The sequence below is a fragment of the Saccostrea cucullata genome, unplaced genomic scaffold, assembly GCF_032062105.1.
Source record: "Saccostrea cucullata isolate Sc308-1 unplaced genomic scaffold, CSIRO_AGI_Scuc_v1 ctg1069, whole genome shotgun sequence".
Taxonomy (NCBI): domain Eukaryota; kingdom Metazoa; phylum Mollusca; class Bivalvia; order Ostreida; family Ostreidae; genus Saccostrea; species Saccostrea cuccullata.
The window spans coordinates 83363-98185 of record NW_026924431.1 but is presented as its reverse complement, the minus strand read 5'-3'; the positions used below and the strand labels follow the sequence as shown (position 1 = coordinate 98185).

The following is a 14823-nucleotide window of genomic DNA, read 5'->3' as shown; positions in this document are numbered from 1 at the left end:
CTAGAGAAGTTCGAAGTCGCGCCTCCAAGTACATGCATTTAGATCCGCCGATGAATTTCATCACGATAAATGAAAACGAAAGTAGAAAATTTCCACTTAAAGTTATAGCAAGAGAAGGGAAGGATTTCCAGACAATGAATTGATAAATGCGCAAGTACAGAACATTTTGACAACAACAAGTTGTTATCCATGGAAGGGGAAAAGTAAATAAGAATGTGTAGCAGAGAGTCTTTATCCAGACGGTGTGTTCTGGTCAAACAAGTACCAGAGGGGGTGGAGGATGATTGTGTCCACAGAATTCGTGGTGTAGAAAAGTCCCACCGCCATAATGAACTCAGTATTGGTAATGGAGAAGTCAGATGGATTGTGTTGATGAGAAGCGATGACGGTAAATTTATATTTATGATTTATAAAATGTGTATTGAATATTAATAAAGCTGTGTCTGCATGTACATAATTTATATCATATGAACTTCTGTGGAAAGGGGGTGGGGGTTAATTTTAAGATAGAAAGGGAGGATTTAGATATACCATAGAATTAAGATGGATCGATCCAGGAACTTGAAGATATATGAAAAATCGACAAACAAGAAAGGAATTAATTCCGAAATCTGTGACATTAATAGAATCTTTTATTGCCCAAATCAAATTCATCATGCAAAATGGCAGTCAAATGGCATTTGATAGCCCGGTGAAAGCTCAGGTAGAGCATCTGACTAAATGGGATTCAGGGAGTACAGGTTCAAATATTGGTCTGGTCTGTCTAATTTTCCTTGTCTCCTGTTAGACTGGGTGCCGACTGCTCTAACTGGAAGTGACAGGTGAAAGACTTGCCAGGGAAGAGCCTGGGTTGGTGTCTCTGGGGGGATAAAGACCATAAAGGTGGAAGTCTAGCCTGGTTCCTAGTCACTGATATGCTTTGTATACTACACAACACTAAGGCCAGGTGGACTACAATGGATAATGAATCTGCCCTGAATCTGAGCCCAGTGTGACATACTTAGCTGCATTTCCAGTGTTTATAATTGTGGCATCATATTTTTCTATCCCAACAATGACAGTGTAATGTGTCTTTGTGACTTCAATATATATTATTCGGTGGAAATTGGATCATGCCCTCCCTTTTATGTAACAGATAAAAAGATTATTTGTGGTTACAGAAATGGCAGTGTAGTTACAAATTGGTTCTGTGGATATTTATTTGTCTTTCATCACATCAGATTTTCAATTGTTAGAGGCAGACAAACTGATAAGGGATGGCCATGTTACTTTGGATTCTGGTGGACAGAAGTTGGATCTTCCAGTTGGAGGTTGTCCAGAATGTATTATTCCAGATGATTGGGTGGAGAATACACCTACAAGAGCTAGTGTCCATGTGAGTGTTAAACTATACGCAATGATCTCAAAAAAACCCGAAGGTTGACATACTGTAAACGAACTTTTAATTCTTGTACGAGAAATTTATGCAAGTTTCATGACCTACTCTTACACACAAATATGAAATTGCTCAAACCATTTATTTTGCTCTGTATTTGTAGAGAATATGTTTTCTCCATCATGAAAATTGTCATGGATTGATATAAGGTGAATTACATACTTAGCACTTTAAAACATGGTCAGTTATTATTATAATTTAATGATGTATTTTGGGTTTTCAGTTGTCTTTTGATGATGAGGGGCTACAAGACAGTATAGGAATGGCGAGTATAAGATGTAGAGAAAATCGAAGCAAAAGCCCTGGTAAGTATTTCCATAGCTGTGGGAGGACACATTCTATTTATAGCTTTCACCATTTTTAAAAAAAATTGTATATTTCTCTACAAGAGATGCTATTTATAGATCTTTTTTAGTAGAGGCCAGTATTTATCTATATGATTTATGCTGTGTTAAATTTGGCTTCCTATAGCTTACCAAATATCAAGCCATGTTGAGTAGTTATGTGTCTAGCAAGTAAGCTTCCTAGAAAGCACAGTTTGTTTGATTTTTTATTATTGTTTTTTATTTCTTAATTAGAAGTAGTCAACACTTTCCCATTCTGTAATACTTGCATAATACATAATTAGAGAGATTGGTATGAAGTGTGCATCTATAAAAATATAATTATTAGATACTTTAATAAAATCATTAAAACTTTTTGAATTTTGAAATGTAAACTTTGCATGACTAGGTGAAGGGGTGACACGAGACTCAGTGCTGCAAGGTTCAGGTAGTTGTTGTAGATTTAAATAATGGTGTAATCTAGTACTGCTTTTTATCTCAATTCCTCCCCCTCTCCCTCACCAAAAAACACCTGTGTACTAAAACAAGTTTGATGAAATTGACAATTTGGTTAATTATACAACATGCACTTTTGCACTCATTGACTATCTTATTGCTATTGAACATTGTTTGCTTTTAGACTTTTATAGTTCCAGCAAGTCAAATTTTTCAAACCATCCTACCAAACACAGTATCTGCATTGTCACATGTCCTTAAGTGTGCTTCCTAATGTAAAATTATATACCTAATCATACCCAGGTCACATAAATATATCTCACATACGCACATAATATGTACATACATATATGCACTATTATTAGATAACCTTTTGTATTATACTTGTCTGATAAAGAAGAAATTTGTAATGTTGACTTATCTGATAAAGAAAATGCTTGTTAATCAGTGTTAATCAATTCACTATGTTAGAAAAGAATGTAGTGTATGATATACATGTAAATAATTGTATCATATTTATAAAAACCACTTGTATTTTTTACAAGCTCAACGTGTTTTTTGAATTTAACCTCATTGCTTTTTAAGGTTGAGTTTCAATGAAAATTTTTTTATGACATCTCAATAAATTTTTGAACTAGGAATCATTTTTATGTAATTGGACAAAACTTGCATAGACTGATCATTTAAATGAAAAAAAGAGAAAAAATAATTTATTTCCCATGATTGAAGATGTGTCAATTTTATTTCTCATAAATTATTTACTGAAAAGTCAGAGTAATTCATATTTTTTTCATTATTTGTAGATGATTATGTAAAAGTGCCAAAACCAATATCAGCAGAAAAGCCAGAAGAAACAGAAAGTACAGACAAATATGTCCCTACATTTGTCATTCCTGCTATAAGTTCTCCATACAGCCAATTAAACCAGTCAGACCATGGTGATTCCCATCTCTACTCTAGTCTCCAGTCACAATATTCAGAGGAAGTGGAGTTTGACAATATAAAATCAACTGAAGAGACACAAACCTACACACCCCGTCCACCTTCACCAAGGGCGGATAACTCTCTACCAGCAAAGAACAGAGATGAAGTCAATATGAAGATTTCTATTACTTCCAAGAGTAGAGCTGATGAAGACAGCCCTTATCAATCTATTAATGAGGCTGCAGTAAGGTCACAACTAGGTCATGATGAACCCCCTCCTCTACCCAATAGACTTGGTAGATCTGAGAGCCGGGAAGTGCCCAATTTGACTTATATTGAACCGGTGTCAAGGAATGGGAGTCACTATGACCAACTACAGTCAGTTGTACATTCAAAGCAGTCAAATGATAATCATGGATCTTGGCTAAGTTCCCAGGAAAATTCACCCGGTAAATTTCCTGTTAATTCTCCGTCTGCTGCTTCTGGTGATAATATTGTGAAAACAGGAAGTGGTGATCGTGGGGATTCCCCTCCTGTGCCTCAGAGACTAAACAGAACTCACAGCAGCGGAGTGTCCTCTTCAACATACATTGAGCCTGTGTATACAGGACAGGTCCAATCTACACCAAGAACCAAGCCTGATATTCCACAACCAGGGTTAAAATCAGGACAAGGCCATTCACAAGCATTTGTAAGAAATTCAATAGAAAATACTCCCAACAGTGGATTTCCAATGAATTCTCACATAGATTCAAACAAGTTTCCACATAATGCTGAAAACAAAACAGAACATGTGCCTAGTTTTGGCAGAGACTCTAGTAACACTGATCAGGTGACCTCACCTGTGTTAAATGATCAGAGGATACAAGGTAGTCAGGCACAGCAAGGGCAGCTTGACCAGAGAGTAATGCACAGAGACTCTGGGAGTCCTATTGTAAGACACCAAGAGCCTGGTTATCAAAGAACACCAAACCAAGAGTCAGGTGGTCCAAGAGAAATAAATCAGACAGCAGGTTTACAGACAGAGAGAGCCCAAGGAATAGAAAATCAGACACCAAGAAATAGAGAAACAGAAAGTAGTGATGCATTATATCAGAATGTTGAATTGTTCAGAAGGTTGGAGCAAGGTCCAACTCCAGGTTTTATGACTGCAGCACAAGGACAAGTTGGTAGTATGATGAATCCACAACACCAACTTGGTGTCATGCCACCAGAACAACCTAATAGCATGATGAATCAACAAAATCAATATCAAGGTATGATGAATCAACATCATGGTATGATGAGTCCACAAAATCAACATGGTGCCATGCCACCAGGATTTATGATGGGACCACAAACACCCAACCAGCCAATTCAAGGCTTTCTGCCATTTATGTATCAAGGTTTTCGACCACCTTTTTTCCCTTTTCAGCAGCTGCCAGCACAAGAAAATATGGTCCCACCTACTGAAGGTATGTTTTAGCTTCATTTAATTCTTGTAGAGACAAACCTAGAGGAGAAATGTATTGTGTATCAGATTTTTGTTATGCAGTTAAACTTGTATAATTTGTACACCATATGTTCCATAGATATTTACTAGATTATAGAACATTCAGGATTCGACACAATCTTTAACAAATGAATTTACTGAAAGGGACTTCAATAATGCTGTATTATGCAAGATTTCAGAATACACAAAATCCAGATAAGAGAAATTTCACTGCATGTATAACATAATTAAACCCATTTTAGAAAGAATTCCAATGCCAGAACCAGAGTTACCTCCACCTTCTACAGAGGGGGAGAAGCAACCATCCACCAGGAGGAGAAGTAAAGAGAAAGTAGAGAAACAATCTCCAGACAGGAGGGGTAAAGTGAAAGTAGAGAGCACAGAGAGACCCTTGTCAGGTGGATCAGAGGAAAGGGCACCTGCACAGGAGGAGGAGGAAGAAACTGAAGAGGGTATAATACTGTATATAGGGAAATTTTCCCCCTCATTTTATTTTTGCCCCCTTTGCCCTACCTTCATTTGGGCGAATTTAAAATGGGGCAATTGAAAGAAAACAGTATAATTTCTTAACCATAACTATGATGGGGCAAATTTAAAATGGGGCAAAATTGTTTGCAGGTGCGAAAGGGCGAAAATAACACAGGGTGAAAATAAATCTGTATACAGTACTAATCTGCCATTTAAAATGCGTATCATTGCAAAATTTATAGTTCAGCATTACTAGTAGTTTAATTCTTACTAGAAATTTTACCTACCATGCTATATTTTTTTTTTACAATAATTTTGGTAATTTTATGAAAATTAGTCATTTTTAGCTCTACTGGTCAGAGACCAGAAGAGATTATGCGAGAGTAATGCATCTGTCGTCCGTCCGTCTGTCTGTCTGTAAACAATTTTTCAAAATGCTACTCCTCCTATAGTTTTGGTCCAATTTCAATATAACTTGGCACACAAGTAGACTACACTAAGATACATAATTCTGTGCATCGGTTTTTGATTTCGATGAACGGTGTTGCCAAGGTTACTAAAAATAGAAATTTTTGTGAAATTGTTTAAAAATGCTACTCCTCCTATAATTTTTGTCCTATTTCGATATAACTTGGCACACAAGTAGACTACACTAAGATACATAATTCTGTGCATCGGTTTTTGATTTCGATGAACGGTGTTGCCATGGTTACTAAAAATAGAAATTTCTGTGAAATGCTTTCAAAATGCTTCTCCTCATATAGTTTTGGTTCGATTTCAATATAACTTGGCACACAAGTAGACTACACTAAGATACATAATTCTGTGCATCAGTTTTTGATTTCAATAAACAGTGTTGCCGTGGTTGCTAAAAATAGAAATTTTTGTGAAATTGTTTCAAAATGCCACTCCTCGTATAGTTTTAGTCCAATTTTAATATAACTTGGCACACAAGTAGACTACATTGAGATACATAATTCTGTGCATTGGTTGTTGATTTCAATGAATGGTGTTGCCATGGTTACTAAGAATAGAAATTTTTGTGAAATTGTTTCAAAATGCTTCTCCTCCTACAGTTTTAGTTCGATTTCAATATAACTTGGCACACAAGTAGACTATACTAAGATACATAATTCTGTGCATCGGTTTTTATTTTGATGAGTGGCAAGGGTCATTTTTATGCGCCCGAATTTTTTGGGGGCGCATATTGTTTTTGTCCTGTCTGTTTGTCTAGTCTGTTGTCAACTTTAACCTTCGCCAAAACTTTTGAACCATAAGAGGTAGAGACTTCATATTTGGTATGCATACTCTTCTAATAAAGTTCTTTCAAATGACATCAAGGTCAATGACCTTGTGACCTTGACTGTGACCTATATGCTAAAAATAGCTTTTTCAACTGTTTGTCATAACTTTTGAACCATAAGAGATAGAGACTTCATATTTGGTATGCATACTCCACTAATAAAGTTTTTTTCAAATGACATCAAGGTCAATGACCTTGTGACCTTGACTGTGACCTATATGCTAAAAATACCTTTTCCTACTTTTTGTCATAACTTTTGAACCATAAGAGATAGAGACTTCATATTTGGTATGCATACTCCACTAATAAAGTTTTTTCAAATGACATCAAGGTCAATGACCTTGTGACCTTGACTGTGACCTATATGCTAAAAATAGCTTTTTCAACTGTTTGTCATAACTTTTGAACCATAAGAGATAGAAACTTCATATTTAGTATGCATACTCCACTAATAAAGTTCCTTCAAATGACATCAAGGTCAATGACCTTGTGACCTTGACTGTGACCTACGGTATATGCTAAAAATAGCTTTTTCCACTGTTTGTTATAACATTTGAACCATAGGAGATAGGGACTTCATATTTAGTATGCATACTCCACTAATAAAGTTCTTTCAAACAACACCAAGGTCAATTACCATGTGACCTTGACTGTGACCTATATGCTAAAAATAGCTTTTTCCACTTTTTGCCATAACTTTTGAACCATAGGAGATAGGGACTTCATATTTAGTATGCATACTCCACTAATTAAGTTCTTACAAAAAACACCAAGGTCAATGACCTTGTGACCTTGACTGTGACCTATATACTAAAAATAGCTTTTTGTTGATGCCGGGCGCATAGTGTTTCACAAACACATCTTGTTCTATTTATTGCTGATTTAAAGTCTCAAGTCCCAACTGCTACTTTTCTCTTCCTTTGTTTTAAGTATAAACCAGTAGAGCTACAGTCTCGACAGAGACTTCTGGTTAAAAAGGTATTTGTATCTATTTATAATAGGAAATGATGATATATAATTAAAATGGAACTTTCTCTCTATTTCCATGTCTTTTACTAATTAATAAATCATTCGGTGTTGGAATTCTCAGTCCACAATCTCTGCTATTTGTACCAACCTCTTTATGCATAACCTTCAAGGAAATTTGATTTCCTAGTTTAAAAGGACACGTTTTGCTAATTTAATTTTGTTTTAACTAGAAACATCATTTGACACAGTCAAAGTAAGATTAAGGAAGCCAATGTCACAGGATGCCATAGAGAACTATTTTGAGAATACAAGGAAATCTGGGGGAGGAGATATCGAGTCTTTTAAAGTCATTAAGGAAGAGGACGAACAAATCATTGAAGCTTTGATCACATTTAGACAATCTAGTGGTAATTTTATTCATAAAAATGTACTCTGAAGTTCTTTTTTTTACTTTTATAAGAGGGAAATGTGTATACATGTATGTATTCACAGGAAGTACCAATTAGTACTTTAATATGAACATGGTATATAAATTTAAGAATTTAAAATCAGAATTGTTCCTTACATATATGCTTGCATTCAATTTTGAACACAGTAAATCTAGTTTTCTTTAGATAAATCCCAATTTTATGCCTATTGATTTTTAGGTCAAAAGGTCAGAAACTACTGTAGCAGTAAAAATTCAAATTTTGCATTAAAATGGTGTCCAGATAGTGCATTTTGTTCTTTTTTTGCAATGAAACATAAGGTGAAGAATATAACTAAAGAACAAATTTAAATTATTGATTTTGAGGTAAAATGTGAAAGGTCAGTTTTTGTCTCACAGTCTCCCAATGTAATTGAATTTTATTTATTTAATCAGATGCAAAGTCCTGCTTGGAGAGAAAACACACAATAAGTGGACAGAATTTAACAGTAGAAAAATACGATGAAAACGACCCTGAAAAGTGGGAGATTAATAAAGTTCTGGTGAGCAGACTCAACCCAGAGACAACTGACGACACACTGATGAATTATTTGGAGCCAGTTGCTGGGGTGGATCCGTTAGAGGTGGTGCGAGGATCTGAACCAGATTCAGCTATAGTAGTATTTGATGAGAAACCAGGTAAATTGAATTATGGTGATATGTAGTCAAACCCTGTTATCTTTAACTTCGTTTTGATCAAGTGAAACTTAAAGATATCTTAGGATTCAAAATTTTGTTGTAAAACTGCACAAAGTTAATAAATTAAATGATTAGGACTTCCATCTGACTTTGACATTTCCATTTGAGATACTGTTGTTCTTACATGTTTGTTAGACAGAAATTTAATAGTATTTGAAGTAACAATTTCTTATGTTACTGTAACATTTGTAGCATTGATGTATGTCCAACTGTTGTTTTTTCACTAGGTCACCTAAGTTAAATTGCTATGCTTTACCTTTTTTTTTTACAACAGATTTTTCAAAGATGTCAAAACGCTGCAAGTCCAAAAAACTTGAGGGCAAAACAGTCTTTATACAAATGGTGGAGAAATGCAGATCAGTGTATGCTCAAGACATTGATGAAAGCATCACATATGACACGGTGGAGAATTTCTTTTGTAACAAGAGAAGGAGTGGGGGTGGAGAGGTGGAGGAGGTGGATTACCATCCAGAAGATGGATACTGTGTGGTTCTGTTTGAAAATCCAGAAGGTGCTTGCATGTTCTTAAATTATTACATTATTAGTTCACCTGAGCCAAAGGCTGATTAAAATTTGTCTGTCATTAGCCTTTTTCACAATATCATCATTTTCTTAGAACCATTAGCAAAGTAAACTTGCATCATTTGGTAAAGGGAATATTCAAGTTTCTTCAAAATGAAGAATCACAACTCCTTCTATGGGGAAATTAAAAGTCAAAACTTATCTGGAATTCTCTTGACATAATGAAGATTCCAAACTTAAATTACTTTTCAAATCATGGTCCAATGAGGATAGAGAGGGGTGACAATAAAGTTCATGTATCTGAGTTTTACAAGGGAATGGGGGTGTTTAAAATTCATTTCTAGAACAGTGAAGGGCATTTGTAAGTTTTATTCATATGGAAGCATCCTTGGTAAGTCAGGTACAAGTTTGTTTACATTAAAATCTCTAGAGTGGGGCCACAATAGCAGATCAGTGTTACACATTAAATTATATGGAATTCTTTTCTAGAGATTCAGAGCTATATTTAATCATCATAGGCATTGGAACTATTATACGGAGGTAGGGCTCACTCTCCCCCCCCCACTTTTTTTCCAAATATATAGCAGATCAGTATATACATTAACATATCTTTCTAGGTTTAGGGCTATATTTACATGCATAAATCATAGTAATATGTAAGTGTAACCAAGTATTCAGAAATCTTTTTTTAAAAATTATGTACCATTGATAAAGATATTGGTGGTGTTAGGAAAAAAGTATACAGGTACAAACTCTTAGAAGAAAAGGCTCAAATCTCAATATTTTTCTTGTAAATATGTACATGTAGGAAAAAATCTTTCTTGATAATAACATATTTTAAGGTAACTTAGGTGAGCATTGTGGGTAAGAGGTCATTTGATGCTAAATGACAAGTATATTATTCATTGACAATTGTTTTTTCATGAATTCATTTCTGTTTTATTACAGATGCTGAGAATGTGGCATCAAGAGAAAAGTTTACAATAAATGGAAAAGAAATAAGAGTTCAAATGTTGTATTCTCAACTAGGGTTGCCAGAACAACCAATTAACTGGGGTGACTTGCCCTCCATTATTTATCCTTGTGAAAAGCACTTCATAAAATTTGTCAAGAATTGTGAGATTGTAGCCAAGGAAATTGACAAGACAATGCAGCAGAAATTTGTAAAAGTTGAATGGCCGAAATCCAAATCAGACTTTAATGTGAAGCTGTTATGCTCAGTAACTAAAGAGGTGGAAAATGCCAGAGGTATTCTGAAAAAATGGAAAGAAGAAGCCGAGAAAAGCATGGAAAGCTTGGTGGGCAAATATGCAGTTCAAAAACACTCGATTTTACCAGAAGCATGGGAGAATTTTCTGGAAAAGCTAAAAATGCTAAATATTGATCACCCAGAAAAAGTAGCTGTTTCATTGGAAGCCAAACAACATATAGTAGTTGTTGTTGGATTAGAGGAAAATGCAGAGGCCTTGACGAGAAAAATCCTAGATATAGTAAGGACAGAGGAATTGAAAATAAAAACCCAGAAAGAGAAGATTGAGAAAAAAGTTCCTTTAGATTTTCACAAATGCCAGCAACTATGGAAAACACAGTATCAGAAGAAGATTAAGGCACAATTTCCAAATGTTGATATGAATATTGAGATTGATAAAAAAGAAGTAAACTTTTCAGGGAAATCTAGTGAAGTGAATGAGGCCATGATAAAAATGCATGAATATTTGATGAATACAAAATCAAAGTCTTTAAGGATATCCAAAGGAAGACATGAAGTGTTAAAATCCAAGGATGTGAGAGATTCGTTTCTTGCAGAAATGAAAGCAAAAAACAACAAGGCTGTATGGAATGTTACAGAAGACAAAGTGGAAATGACATCATCAAACATGAAAATGGTGGAAGAGGCCTTGAAAGTTTTTGAAGAATTCATACCAGAGAAAGCAATAAAAGTAAAACAGTTAGTGAAAGTTTTGACTAGACATGAATGGCAGGCTTGTGTCAAGAAGTTGAGAGATACACATGGTGATAAAATGTGTATTTTGTCGTCTGCTTCTGAAGTACATGTCACTTCCACAAAAGATATTTTTCAGCCTGTATGTACAGAAGTAGAACAGGTTTTGGAGGAATGTTCCAAAAAATGTGCTGTTGATAAAAAGCATGTCAGATTGACAGAAGCACAGTTTAATTACGTGAAATATTTTGGAGACAAAGAGATGAAGAAGTTGACAGAAGAAGCCAAAGAGAAAGATTTAAAAATTACCAGAAATCAAGAGGACCATTCTATAGACATCAGTGGGAATGATGAAGATGTCAAAAAAGCCAAGGAAGAGTTGATGAAGTTGGTTAACAGACTAAGTGAAGACACCTACAGTATAACCAAACCTGGAGCGAAGGCCTTCTTCAACTCAGACAAAGGACGGGAAGCCATTAAAAGAACAGGCAAAGCCACTTCCTGTATTATAATGAACAAAGAAGGAGGGAGACATAAGAAAGAAGAGAGAGGAAGTGGGTCATTTGAAAGGCATGGTGCAAGGTCAAGGTCAAAGTTTCCAGTCAAGATGGCTGAATGTGATTTACATATCAGTGAGAAAAAGTTGATTGTTATGAAAGGGGATGTAACCAAGTTGAAAGTTGATGTCATTGTGAATGCGGCCAATGGAGATTTAGATCACTGTGGGGGTCTGGCTCTGGCCATTTCTAAAGCAGGTTAGAATTTTTTTTTTTGAAAAAAGAAGAACATTTTTCATTTACAAGCCAATTAAAAATATAAAAAAAAAATTGTGTTTGTGAAACACTATGCACCCAGCAGCAACAAAGTTAAAAAAAAGCTATTTTCAGCATGTAGGTCACAGTCAAGGTCACAAGGTCATTTACCTTTCACAAGGTCATTGACCTTGATGTCATTGGAAAGAACTTAATTAGTGGAGTATGCATACAAAATATGAAGTCTCTATCTCCTATGGTTCAAAAGTTATGGTGAAAGTTTGAAAAAGCTATTTTTAGCATATAAGTCACAGTCAAGGTCACAAGGTCATTGATTTTGGTGTCATTTGACAAAAATTAATTAGTGGAGCATGCATACCAAATATGAAGTCTCTTTCTTCTATGGGTCAAAAGTTATAGCGAAGGTTAAAGTTGACAACAGACAGATGAACAGATAAACAGACAGAGAGGACAAAAACAATATCAATCTATCTATCAATCTATAGATCCAGGCACATAAAAAATCACATCTTTATATAAGAAGTGTTTGAAGTGAATCCTTTGACAAAAGCAGCCAGACCTTCTCTTATCTCCCTTATTTTTAAAATCTTTGTTAAATCCAATGAAAAAACCTCCTGGAATTGTTAGGCTAAATATTTTTTTCAGTCAGTGTTTTCCATATGTACTTTTTTAATTTTGTCAATCTTTATTTTGACTATAGGAGGTGATTCAGTACAGAAAGAAAGCAAAGACTACATCAAATCTAATGGAACTGTTTCCGATGGAGGGGCCATCCCAGCAAGACCTGGTTTTCTGCCCTGTCAAATGTTAATCCACGCTGTTGGACCACAATGGCAAGGTGGAAATAACGAAGAGGAAATAAAACTCAGACAAGCCATAATGAAATGTTTGGAACTAACAGACAGGAATGATTACTCCTCCATAGCCATCCCTGCACTCAGTGCTGGTATTTTTGGGTATCCCGTGGATCAATCTGTTGACACTATTGTCAGTTCTATTCAGTTTTACTTCAAATCCAAGGAGGGAAAGTCCTCCAAGATAAAGGAGATCTATTTCTGTGATGTGGACGATAAGATCGTAGACGCATTTATCAGATGTTTGAAGAGGAAGATTGGACAGGACGTGAAAGAATTTGATGGAGGTGAAGGTTGGTCAAAAACAAAATAGATATTTTGAAAAAGCCATTAACAGGAATAAATTACCCCAGTACACTCTGTGTCCTGTTGAGCCAGTTATCTTTAACTTACAAGTAAATTTTAAATGTAGTTTGCAAATTTGTGTATTACACCATTTCATCATGTTCAATAATTTTTTTTGAAAATTATTTATTTATATAAAGTTACCATAAATAAGTTGACTTTTTCAAAATCTGGTACATATATGTCTTGTTTTAGAACTGTTTGTTAGCTTTTTTATGTGTTATTTTTAGGTAACCAATCACCATCTAGAGATGAAGATTCCGATGAGGAGGCTCATGGGAAAAGGAGGAGCTCTTCATCATTTGATAGAAAGAAGGGGAGAAAGTCATCAGGTGATAGAGAGAAGGGGATGAAGATAAAAGTTATCAGTGGAGAGTTGGCTAAAATGAAGGTGGGTTATAAATTATCTGTTTACCATGTGAGTTCATGCTGTCTTTCATTAATTTGTTTATTTTAAATTTGTTAGCGTTCATGCTGTCTTTAATTACTTTAATTATGTTATTATTTTTATTAAATTTTATAAACATGCAAGTTTTTAACAAAAACAAAGCACGAATAGTTATATTTTTATCTGATTAAAAAATGACAAAGACTCATACCAGGAGCACCAAAATGGAAATTCTTGCCATTACCCGACATCAAAAGCATAATACAAGTCCATGTAACTTTCTCAACATAGTCACCATTAAACTCAATACATTTCTTATGTCGCTTTAACCAGTCATAAAAATGTGTAAAAAATGTTCAGGTTTCATAGAAAATGCATTTTGTAAACAGTAGAAAAACGATATATAGAAAAAATACGGAGTCAGACAAGTTGTCTTTTACAGCACTGCAATCTTGGAGTAACACATTTGTATTGTGTTATATAAAAATTATGGCTTCTTTTAGTTGTCCCGATTGTTTACAAAATGCGTTGTTCTCTGTGGGTGTTCAAAGGGCTGAAAAAAGAAAGACGGGGCCAAAATAATGTTCTACATGCAATAGTCAATGTATTTTCAGTTATTTATGAAAAAATATAACCCAACTGAGCATTTAATTTGTAAACAGAAAAATATAGAATGGAGATACCAATTGTCTTTTGTTCAGAGTAACACATTTGTATTGTGTAGTTTGAAATTAATTCTGTCCATTGGTAACATATCCAAGAGTTTGAGCAGAGCTGCTGGTGAATCTCTCCAAGACGAATGTGATACAAAGTACAAAGATGGAATAGCGCCAGGAAAGGTAGCCATTACAAAGGGAGGCGACCTCAGGTGTAGACAAGTGTATCATGGGACGATCAAAAGATGGGACCATTGGAAAGGGGATGCTCTAGGGGTGAGTATGGTGACTTATAATTAATTGGTTTGTCTTATTATTGTCTTAAATAAGAGCAGTTAAGTAAAATATTGTCTTTAAATACATTTTTTTGACATGTCAGAACTTTATACTTTTTTCAGAAGCCGTGGAGAGAACACATGAAATAAATCTACACTATATGAAAGAGTGCAGAAATTGTTTTGATTGAAATACAAACATTGGATCTGTATCAAACTGAAGAAAGGGATATGAACTTTTTTAACTCAAATTAATGAAGCATTTTGAAATTAAATTTAAAACTAAAAATATTACAGCAAAACTCGGTTATAACGAAGTCGCTGGGACCTATAAAATTACTTCGTTATATCCGTAATTCGTTATAACAGTATAACAAATTCATTAAATTTATATAGCTGGGGATCAATACTTCGCTATACAACAATTTTTGAAAATTTTGTAATTGTAAATCACACTAGTAAACAAAGTACTCTCCTGGGTAGTATTGTGACTCGGTACGCATCATCCACTGTTTACTTCTGGAAAAATATTA

At 34.7% G+C, this 14823-nt stretch overlaps 1 protein-coding gene across 1 annotated transcript in view; it reads left to right on the top strand.

Moving 5' to 3' along the window:
- The first annotated feature begins 91 nt into the window (after positions 1–91).
- Positions 92–14823, top strand: part of LOC134266415 (protein mono-ADP-ribosyltransferase PARP14-like) — a 29888-nt gene continuing 15156 nt past the window's right edge. The window contains exons 1-13 of the mRNA XM_062748661.1: positions 92–388; positions 1236–1369; positions 1659–1740; positions 2168–2206; positions 3018–4592; positions 4873–5082; positions 7601–7777; positions 8233–8475; positions 8810–9046; positions 10006–11754; positions 12473–12919; positions 13202–13380; positions 14061–14291. Of these exons, the coding sequence (XP_062604645.1) occupies positions 214–388; positions 1236–1369; positions 1659–1740; positions 2168–2206; positions 3018–4592; positions 4873–5082; positions 7601–7777; positions 8233–8475; positions 8810–9046; positions 10006–11754; positions 12473–12919; positions 13202–13380; positions 14061–14291 (5478 nt within the window). The 5' untranslated portion in view covers positions 92–213. The remainder of the gene's footprint in view (positions 389–1235; positions 1370–1658; positions 1741–2167; positions 2207–3017; positions 4593–4872; positions 5083–7600; positions 7778–8232; positions 8476–8809; positions 9047–10005; positions 11755–12472; positions 12920–13201; positions 13381–14060; positions 14292–14823) is intronic.